The sequence below is a fragment of the Buceros rhinoceros genome, unplaced genomic scaffold (genome assembly GCF_000710305.1).
Source record: "Buceros rhinoceros silvestris isolate BGI_N320 unplaced genomic scaffold, ASM71030v1 scaffold19412, whole genome shotgun sequence".
NCBI lineage: Eukaryota > Metazoa > Chordata > Aves > Bucerotiformes > Bucerotidae > Buceros > Buceros rhinoceros.
Genome location: NW_010399691.1, coordinates 7,070 through 17,501, shown reverse-complemented (window position 1 = coordinate 17,501; position 10,432 = coordinate 7,070). Strand labels below are relative to the sequence as shown.

The following is a 10,432-nucleotide window of genomic DNA, read 5'->3' as shown; positions in this document are numbered from 1 at the left end:
GCACATCTGTTCTGAAAGAGGAAATGCCAAAGTCATCAAAAAGAAAACACAATGGGGGAGTAGCACCAACGTGGGCTCACACAGTGCCCTGTTCCTGCCCACATCTTCTTGCTTTCCCCTGGCAATCAGCTTGGGTAATCTTGGTATATTCCTCCCTCAATTTATTTGTCCTCAGATCAGGAGTAAATGTTCGCTGTGTTTCCTGATGTTTTCCTGCAGCATCTTTGTTTCTGATCTTTCTCTTCTCCCCTCCATGCCTGCTGCCCCAGGTGTGATGGCCCTCTCTGCAGGAGAGGTAAGTCTCTCTGGCTGGTTTGGCTGTGGGGTAAACGCTAGGGGTCTGGCACTGCCCCGCTCCACTGCTTTGGGGCAGAAGGAGGGGTGGCACCTGGGCCTCCAAGCTCAGGCACATGTTCTGTCCTCTGAATCCAAGGGGGAGGCATCCTACTTTTCATGCTGGGCTGGCTCAAAGAGAGGCTCAGACTAGGTGCCGCAGCCTGGGTGGGTTTGAGTGTCTGCCTAAGCTTCAGGACTCACATTTAATCTCATGTCACTAGTGTCAGTAACTATGTCGATTTTTCACTGATTTTTCTGCCTTCCCTTTAGGACGAGAGACTGGAGCTGTGGCACAGCAAGGCTTGCAAATGCGATTGCCAAGGAGGTCCTAACTCGGTGTGGTCCAGCAGGACTAACAGTTTAGAGTGCATGCCGGGTAAGGGACCGGTGTGCTTTTAGCCAGTTGTGCCTGGTGATCAGCAGCAGCTTCCCCTGTTGCATGCTGCGTTGTAGAGGTGGCATGTTATGGAGGTCCTTGTTCCAAACCCAGCTGCTGATGAGGCTGGAGGAGCTGCATAGGTGAGAGGTACAGGGCGATCCTGCACCATCTGGCAAAGGGGCAGCAGCAGCAGGGACCATGCCTGGGCCTCTGAAGGTCACCCAGGGTGGCCCATGCTGGCCAGTGCCATTGGGTGCTTGCCAGCTCTGCCCCTACAGCCCTTGGCACTGAAGCTCCCAGAAACTGGCTGGGGTAGCTACTACCATGTGCAGGATTTGCTGTAGGAAACCTTTCGCTCCACCTAGGCTCATCCTCCCTTGCTGCGGTTTAGCCTCTGACATCTTCTCCTCTCTCCAGGGGTCAAGAAAAACAATTTATTCTTTCTTTGCATGGTTCCTTTGCGTTTTCTCTGGGCTGCCCCTGCCCAGCTCCTTTAGCCGTTCCTTACAGATCATGTTTTATAGGTTTCTGATCAAGCTCCTTCCTCTTTATTCTCTGCAACTGCCACTTTTTCCCTGATGTGTTACTCCAGCAAGGCTTTATCAGTGCCCAGCTGATCCTCAGGTTTAGCTCACGTGCCTCACTGAAACTGCACTTTTCAGGCCTCCATCACACAGATATTCAGAGTTGTTCACCCCCTTTCGAACTGGGTGCAGAAAGCGGCACCGGATTCCTGTCCTCTAGAACCACCTCTTCCCAGCTCCTGCAAGAGTCTGTGCAACACCTTGAGGCATGTTCTGCTGCCCCTGGGTTACCCGGGGGAGATGCATAGGGAAACAGTCACCCAGTGCTCAGCGTCTGCCCTGAAGCAGGAGGACATTAAACGAGTTACCCTGGGAGAGCTCTGAGTACAAGCCAGGATGGGTTAGGAGCAAATAAAAATGTGTATTGACATCAAAATATGACACCTTTGGCAGAGCCTCCAGGCAGACACAAACAGAAATGAGAAGGGAAAAACCCCAGGCATTTCTGTCCCACGCTTGTGGTGGACCTGAATATTTCCCTTCTGCAGCATGAGGGAGCTGACAGTTGCAGAGGTTTTCCAATCATCCTTGTCGGACCACCTTCTTCCGCCAAGCTCTCCCTCTGGGCACCTAGCTGCTGTGGAGGCCAGGCCCACCTGGAGCTCATCCAGCTTGAGCACTGCCCACAGGCTCCTTCCCTGCCCAGAAGAACCACAAGGAGAGGATTCACCTGCTGTGCATGGGTAGTGTCTCGTGCCTGGAGCAGAGTGGCCCCAGACATCCTCAGTAAAGGGTCATGGCTTCTCAGATTGTCCCTTCACTTTCTGCAGCTTGTATCTGCACAGGGCTGCCTGCTGGGGCGGGTGTGAAGAGGAAGGCGGCATTTGCTGGAGACAGCCCCTGTGATGTGGAAGAATCACTTACAGGAGCTCCAGAAATGATGCTTTGTATCTCTTGCTGTGAGGTTCCCTTCCTGTTTCTTACGAAAGAAACCCATATGCACTACCCTAAGCATCAGTCTGAGCTGGCACAGCCTTGCTTCAGCTCACCGCTCCCTTTCAAAGGGCTGGCCACCACAACTCTTTTTTGATGCAACATCATCACGAAGCTCACCCGTAATGGGCAGGTCCCTGCAGTCCTCGTATCCTTGTCTCAGTCTCTCCGTTTGGAAGACGCCCCTCTGCACCTGCACATCCTCTGCCTGTAACTGTATTCCTTTGTATGGAGTTGCATATTTTGGACTATTGGTGGTTACCGGTGTAGTTGTTACTACACTGCAGGTCATGCTGGAGAATCCCCCTGCTCCCTGCAGCCGTGACATCACGTGCAAGGAGCAGCATCTGCACGCTCGCACGCGGGGACCTTTGAAGTCCAACCCCATTGCTATGGGCAAAGGCATCTTTTAGTAGATCAGGTTTCTCAAAGCCCCATTCAGCCTGCCCTTTGAACACTTCCAGTGATGGGGCATCCACAACTTCTCTGGGCAACCTGTTCCAGTGCCTCAGCATCCGCATCGTAAAAAATTTCGTTCCTAAGTTTGATCTAAACCTACCTTCTTTCTGATTAAAACCGTTGCCCCTTGAAAGGGAAGAGAATGAAGGGAGGCAGGGCAGGTTTGGCTGATCCATCCCTGGCTGAGGAGCACACGTGTGAGAGGAGTGGCTCTAGGCTTCCTGGACGGGCTAGCTGTGAGGGGCACTCTCACACGTTAGGATTATGAAGCTGAGTAATGAGGCATCTTCCCTGACTAATGAAGGCTGTTCTCCTGAATAACGGGTGTTGTCACCGTGTCTCCCAGCTGCCTCTCTCCCCGGGCACTGGGGCTTTGCACCTCTCCTCGCCCAGCCTAGCCCAGCTGTGGTGGTGTGGCCTGGCATCCACTGCCTGGGGACAGTTTGCTGAGCAGACATACTGAGGCATTGCAGAACTGTCTCTGGCATGGCCAGAGGGGACCAGCGAGCCTCGCAACTGCTGCAGGTTTTCTCCAGGTCAGTGGTAATGGCAATAAATGGCTTAGCTGGTTTGGCTGGATGAGCACCAGGCATCTGCTTCGTGGGTCCCTGCGCGTGGTGCAGCCAGACACACCAGAAGGTGACCTGCTAATTGCATTATGGCTGTGTGGTCTGCCGATTAGTGTTGCTAAAAGTAAAGTTACGTTGTGTTTGAGATGAGCCTGCCGAATAGTAAACATGTGGGTCCACCCCAGCCCGGCCCCACCTCGCACAAGGAGAGCGAGGGTTTTAACGTGGTGGAAAAGCAGAATGTTTCCGTGCCTGGAGGAAGGCAGGATGGTGACTGTGTGTTTTCATGGGGAAAAACATGTTAATGAGGTACTGACTGAGCAAGATATGTTAATGAGATATTGATGCATATGATATCGACCTAGTGGAGCTTGCTAATGAGACATTGACCGTGTTGCTGCCGTGCTGAGGCATTGCGCCAGGCAGGCTGCAGTCGTGCCAGGCACGGGGCACTTGCTAACGGTCCCCGTGTGTCGGTCATCTTTAACATGAAGCACCACGCTTGTTGGTCAGGCATGGCGAAGGCAAGGAAACATCCTACCGCTTGCTTCTTTATTGCTGAAACCCAGGAACTGAACTCTGACAAACTGGAAAAAGTGAGAGTTACCCCTGGGAGCACCACATCGGCTCCACAGGTGGCAAAGCTGGAAAATGCTGCCCACGATGTAGCTGTTTGCCCAGGGGATTGGGCTGCCGTGCTGAGGCATTGCGCCAGGCAGGCTGCAGTCGTGCCAGGCACTGGGCACCTGCTAACGGTCCCCGTGTGTCGGTCATCTTTAACATGAAGCACCACGCTTGTTGGTCAGGCATGGCGAAGGCAAGGAAACATCCTACCGCTTGCTTCTTTATTGCTGAAACCCAGGAACTGAACTCTGACAAACTGGAAAAAGTGAGAGTTACCCCTGGGAGCACCACATCGGCTCCACAGGTGGCAAAGCTGGAAAATGCTGCCCACGATGTAGCTGTTTGCCCAGTGTATTGCTTGTGGGTGCCTTCTTTATCTGGATAGATATATAGCGATAACCCAATTGCAAGAAAAATGAACATAACAAAAAAACTCCGTGATAGGTCCAGGTAGCACGCGGGCACTCTGCATGGCGGCATCACCAAAGGCTTGCTGTCCAGAGCACTCTGTGGTGACCCACTATGGAAAGTTTTAATGATGAATATTTCTGCCCCTAGTGGTTTTGCAGCCAGCAAGAGTCTTGCTGAACTTGCTGAACTTACCTAGAAGACAGCTGTGGGATAGGGTTTGGTAGCCTGGAGATCTGAAGGCAAAAACTCAGCTGGAGATCCCCTATCCTTCGGCATTACACCTCACTGGTACCAGAGCACCCACAGGTTTTTTTCTACAAAACAAGACCATCTCCAGAAACCAAGACAGTTCCCTGAGAAGAAAATGCAGATGTGAGGGTGTTTGTGGAGGGATGATCAGAACAGGCTCAGCAATTTTGCCGTGTGGGCATGGCCATAAGACAGTGAATGGAGAAGCAGGTGGAGACAAAGCCCAGCGATAAAAGTCATGCCAGGCATTCTCACAGACCAGGCCAAAGCTGACAGCCTGGCGGCTGGATTGAGGTCGATGGATCCAGTCTGGATCTGCCTCCCCATGCTTGCAAGAAGCACTTTTGGATTGCAATATCTGAACAAAACCTTGCCCCTAAAATGCTGCAGGCAGCACAGGTTTAGTAAGTCTGAGAGAGAGAGGAGTTAGAAATTCACACAAGAGAAGAGTTAGAAATGAGGATCCCATGGCCCCCGGGCAGCAAATACTGCAGGGGTTGTTGGGGGGTTTAAGAGCATCCCCAGCATCCTGGCCAGGGAGGAGAGGGAGCAGCGAAAGCAGAGGGGACGGCGGCAACAAGTGTGCACACACGCGCAGGAAACCAACCCACTCGTGTTCCTTAATTTTTCCCTTACTCTGCAGAGTGCCCCTACCACAAGCCCCTGGGCTTTGAGTCTGGCGCTGTCACCCCTGACCAGATAAGCTGCTCCAACCCGGAGCAGTACACAGGCTGGTACTCCTCCTGGACAGCCAACAAGGCCCGCCTCAACGGCCAAGGCTTCGGGTGAGTCCAGAAACACCTCCCTGGGGAGCCCTGTGGGTGGGCAGGGGTGGAGGGTTGGGGACCCCTGGTAGATAGGGCACGTGAGGGTCCTCCTGGGAGAGGGCAGCGGTGGAGGACATAGCAGAGCCGATGGTGTCCCCACAGGTGTGCATGGCTCTCCAAGTACCAGGACAATGGGCAGTGGCTGCAGATTGACCTGAAGGAGGTGAAGGTGATCTCAGGAATCCTCACGCAAGGGCGCTGTGACGCCGATGAGTGGATGACCAAGTACAGCATGCAATACCGCACCGATGAAAACCTCAACTGGGTTTACTACAAGGACCAAACTGGGAACAACCGGGTTGGTGGACTTTGCGCTTTGGCCACTGGTGGAGGGGTGTGTGTTTGGTGACATGAATGCCTAAGGTTGGGAGGTGCCCCGAGAGGGGGATCCTGTGGGAGCAGCCAGGTGGATGGGACCAGATGCTCACCCCATGTCTGGGGGCAGGACAGCGTGGGGGCATCCCTCCCGTGGTGAGAGTGAGCGCTACGCTGACCAGCCGCAGAAAGAAGAAGTAATTTTTTAATGTTTTCTAATGATGATAGTGGAGTCTGGATGAAGCTCAGAGGCATCATCTGGCATTGCAGAGGGGGCATCACCTCCACGATAAAACCCCTTTCTCAGCTGCAGCCACACAACCTCAGCCATGCCTGGGCACGGAAAAACGGGGCTCCTTCTCCGGCAGTAAGTCCAGGGCTAGTGCATGATGATGATGCAGAAAAACCCCTGAGACAAAATCTGCAACCAGTTAAGTCACAACCCAATGAAATGTTCTCATGCTGCACTGCTTAGTGTTTGGTTTGAAGTGAAAATTGCACTGGGGAGACCTTACAATGGCACCTGTGGTCCCTGAGCAGCCCAGCTGGGATGAGGGATGCCACAGCTGCTGCCTTCCCAGGCATCCTCAGTGTCCATTTGGCGGGGCTCATCCTCCCATTCCAGCACGGGAGGCTCTGGTGGCTGAGTACCAGTTCCCGCAGCCCTGGGGAGATGCTGAACTTTCCCTGAAAAGCAGGTCGTGGCCATAGGAGACACGGAAGCATGGCCAAGCAGTGGGGACAGGGCCCTCAAATCACTTTTTTGGGCTATATCAGCACGTCTGGGAGCCCAGCTCACAAACTGCAAATAGCTAAGATCATCCACGCTCACTTGGAACACATGGTGCCTTGCTGCAGGAAGGCAAATGAAAGAGAATGGGGTGAGATTAGGTCTAGCCTAACCAGGATAAGTGCAGGAACAATGGGGAGAAAGTGACTTACTCAGAAAACCCAGTCAGCGCGACAAAAATTGTCCGCATCTGGCTATTTTTAAAGTATTTTATTTTGGGGGTGGAAGACACAGAGACGCTTCCTCCTCCTCCTCTGCTCTGCACAGGCACCCCAAACTCACGGGGCAGGATTTCCAGCCCTCTAACCACCCACCCACACCTCTCCTCCCAGGTGTTCTATGGCAACTCGGACCGCTCGTCCTCGGTGCAGAACCTGCTGCGGCCGCCCATCGTGGCCCGCTACATCCGCCTCATCCCACTGGGCTGGCACGTGCGCATCGCCATCCGCATGGAGCTCCTCGAATGCCTAGGCAAGTGCGGCTGAGCGCCGCCTCCGGGGGTGGATGTGAGCGTGCCCACCCGTGCAGCTGCCCCGCCTCGCCACCACCGCCGGTCACGGCCGTGTTCCTGTGGTGTAAACGCCCAGCCTGCAAAGGGAATAAAATGTTGTTTCAGACCGTGCCTGGTGATAAAGCTGAACCCTGCTGTGAAGCTGATGGGTGTTCATGGGGCACACATCGGGGGAAAGTGGGAGGGTTCACGGCCGTGGCTTTGATCCCACAGATGTGGTGCTTCTGGCCCTGGGTGTTATGTTTGGGAATGATCATCGCAGTGTGCTGTGGAGGCCAAAGCAAATGCAGACGGGAGTCAAGGGAGGGCTTTCGTGATGTGGTAGACATCTCACCCTGCTTTTCTCCGTGCTCCTCCTGCTGGTCTCTGCCACTCCTAAGACACAGTTGGGCCCAGACCTGGCCTGTCTGCAGAAGGAGAGGCCCTGCCCTGCCTTTCAAATCATCTCACATCCCCTTGTATCAGGTCTCCTCTAGCCTGAGCTGCTGTGGCTGTTTTTGAGACAAGCATTGATGCCTTGTCCACCTTTGCCTGAACCCTCTCTGGTTTTGCACTGAAACATCCTAGGGAGTCCAGGTGCTTTGCTCCCTGTTGGTGTTTGGGCACAGGAACAGGGACTTGCTCTCATTAACTGCTTTGATCTCCAGCAGGTGATCCTGGATCCTGCCTGATCCCCAGCAGGTGCTGAGCACCTGAGGGATTTGGGGCGCATGGAGGCTCTGATGATGCACCCATCTCCCTCCCTGCTCAGGTTCTGGGGCTCATGTCCCTGCCTCTGCCTGGGAGCTGATGCTCAGCATGCTCCAGGTGAGAACTGCAGCAACCACAAATTCCATGTGGGAGGGTTGCGGGGGGCTCTGAGGTGTTTGACTTCCCACACATCTGTGGCACAAACCTGACAGGCACTGGAGGCCTTTTTCCTATTTTTTTTAACAATCCACACATCCATCTGAAAGAGCCATGGCATCAGCAACTGCCCTGTCTCGGCGAAGAGAGGCACGAGGACCATGGCACTGAGGCAGACCACCCGCCTCTCACGGCACCTTCCTATTCCTACAGGCACAGAGGCGAACACTCACTGTGTTGAGCAGGAGTTGAGACACGACTAAAACCAAATAAGATGTGACCAAACACATGAGAAAAGCCTTTGGACAACGGTACAGTTCGTCACATTCTATTCATTCTTAAGGGCAGATGCTTCTGCCTTCTTTTTTCCTGGATATAGAGACAAACAGAGCTGTCAGGAAACTACGCCGTTTTGGCGAGTCTGGAAGCTTCTGCTCCACTACACAAACAGTACGAAGAAAGACCAATCCCCATTTCCTGAGACGATTGTTGTTATGCCACCATCATTCCCTTCATTCCCCCCGACTTCCCAAATTAGTTTTGCCTATCCACAAACGGGTCTAGGGACATATTTTCTTAAGAAGAAACCAGTGAACCTGTGCAGTTCTCAAATGATTACCAGACCAGGCAAGGTCTGCTGAGAAGGTCCGCCGGAGCTCGAGGCAAATCCTCCCTGCAGCAGAGCTGTGGGACCAGCACAGCGTAACAGCCACTCTGGAGGCGCTGCACGTGAAATAACAGAGACAAGGGCTCTCCACCAGCCATCATAGCTCTTGGGCTAGCAACACCAACATGTGCTTCCCCAAAAGCCGAAGCGTTTCCAGACCCTGGACGCAGTTACCATCACACTGCTCTCCCTTCCTCAAAAGCACCATGGCTAGCTCTGCTCCATATCCTGGCAGACGGTGACTAGTGGGGACGAGGCTTGGTACTGATGTTCTGTGGCATGACCGAGGAGTAGCGGGCTGGGGTTGGAGGCGTGAAAGGATGGACTAGGCACCAGACAATGAGTATTTTTAGCATCCCAAGCCAGTTAAGCTTGATGGTAACCGCCTTGCCTGTGACTGGCCTCTGAGCTCCCACGCACAGTCCAGGATTTTACAAGTTGTCTGGTTTTGGAAATGCACCCTGAGGCAAGGGCTTGTGAACTTAACCCACAGCCTGAATGGATGGACCACACGCCATTATACGCCAAGGCACCACCCTGAGGTACGTGTCTTCGATACACGACTGATTCTACATGTAGGATATAATAAAATCTTGAAAGGAGAAGAGACTGTCTAGGCAGAAGGGACCTGTGCTATCATTCCTCCAGCCTCCCAGCTTCAAAGAAATCACTGGACCCTTTTTCCAGATTAAAATGTGAGCGATAACTGCGGTGGAACTGGCTGGCACAGAGTACATTTCACTGTTTGTTCGTTCCTTCCCTCGCCCTGTCCTTCGCCTGCTGTTCACCTCTCCAGCTCGCATGGGGAAGGGACCTACTTCTGGCTTTCCTCTGTGATGTCTAAACGGTTTCTGCTAAATCAGGAGCTTCTGCTCTGATCCCAGCGATGCAGCTCGATTGCTAACCATCCTCTGGAAATTCATTTAACCTCTGCCTCTTTCCTAGGTGCTGAGAGACCTCATTAACCGAGTGGTCCTAAAATGCTTTTAGATTTGCACTTGACTGCATGAACACAGCATGCTGGAGTAACAGAGTGAAGTGACTGCGGGCATTATGAAAGCGTGATAGAACCAACCAAAACACAATTACAAAAATACAAAGCTTTTCCTCATAAAGTCAAACTTTTCCTAGCATATCATTAATGATTTTAATTTACTAGCACAGAAGCCTCCAACCACAGTTAACCAGGACAGAGCCAGCCACTAAGGCTGTAGGAGTTGATGAAAAATGCTGAAAAAGCATTTATCTCCGAGGAGTGAAAATCCTGCAGGTCCCGATGCCTGGTTTTGCAACTGTGTACAGCAGGTTCGAAGCAGGAGGCAGGACCAAGAGCTGCCTTCAGCTTCCTCAGGTTTTAGTCTGTGCGCTTACAGAGAGAAGTGAGGAAGCTCTGCTGAGACGTCGAACTCTTCCAATCTAAGCTATACGGTAAGGGACTGCCTCAGGCCTCCGGACGAGCCACACCTTGTGTAAGTCAATAGCCCCTTTCTCTTAATGGGTGCATGCAGGAATTATCCCTTCGCTGTCCTCTGCGAGAAAAGCGCCCACACCCACCGTGCGCCCCGTGCCACAGCAGACTAAGCTGGGGTTCCCACAGCAAGGGGCTGAACCTCTTTAAGGAGGTGACCACTCCGTTTTCCAGAGCTCTGCGGCGGGTACAGAAAAGGGCACCAAGCTCCTGTGGTCACTACAACGAGATTCTTGAAAGAGTAAGAGCAAACAGAGGTGGTGAGAAGAAAGCGAGTCCCCGGAGAGCTGGGCACCTCAGGGTAACAGGCATTTCAAACTCGCTTCTGGCTGCGACTGCTGCCAGAACCATCCAGACCGCTTGTCTGGATGGAAGTGAGAGCCCCCAGCTCAGGGCAGCAGCTCCCCTGTTTGGGAGGTGGAGCGCGCAGCTCCGGGAAGGCGCTCGGCAGCAGCCTGGCCTCC

At 53.3% G+C, this 10,432-nt stretch overlaps 1 protein-coding gene across 1 annotated transcript; it reads left to right on the top strand.

Moving 5' to 3' along the window:
- The first annotated feature begins 274 nt into the window (after positions 1–274).
- Positions 275–6,961, top strand: RS1 (retinoschisin 1). The gene is made up of 5 exons (XM_010131587.1): positions 275–295; positions 607–712; positions 5,188–5,329; positions 5,474–5,669; positions 6,809–6,961. The coding sequence occupies exons 1-5, from the start codon at positions 275–277 to the stop codon at positions 6,959–6,961; spliced, it is 618 nt and encodes a 205-aa protein (XP_010129889.1).
- The last annotated feature ends 3,471 nt before the right edge of the window (positions 6,962–10,432 follow it).

Coding starts and splice junctions, on each gene's coding strand:
- RS1 (XM_010131587.1), top strand. CDS start 275: ATGGCCCTCTCTGCAGGAGAG. Junction 713..5,187: donor CAGTTTAGAGTGCATGCCGG/GTAAGGGACCGG, acceptor CTTACTCTGCAG/AGTGCCCCTACCACAAGCCC. Junction 5,330..5,473: donor CTCAACGGCCAAGGCTTCGG/GTGAGTCCAGAA, acceptor GTGTCCCCACAG/GTGTGCATGGCTCTCCAAGT.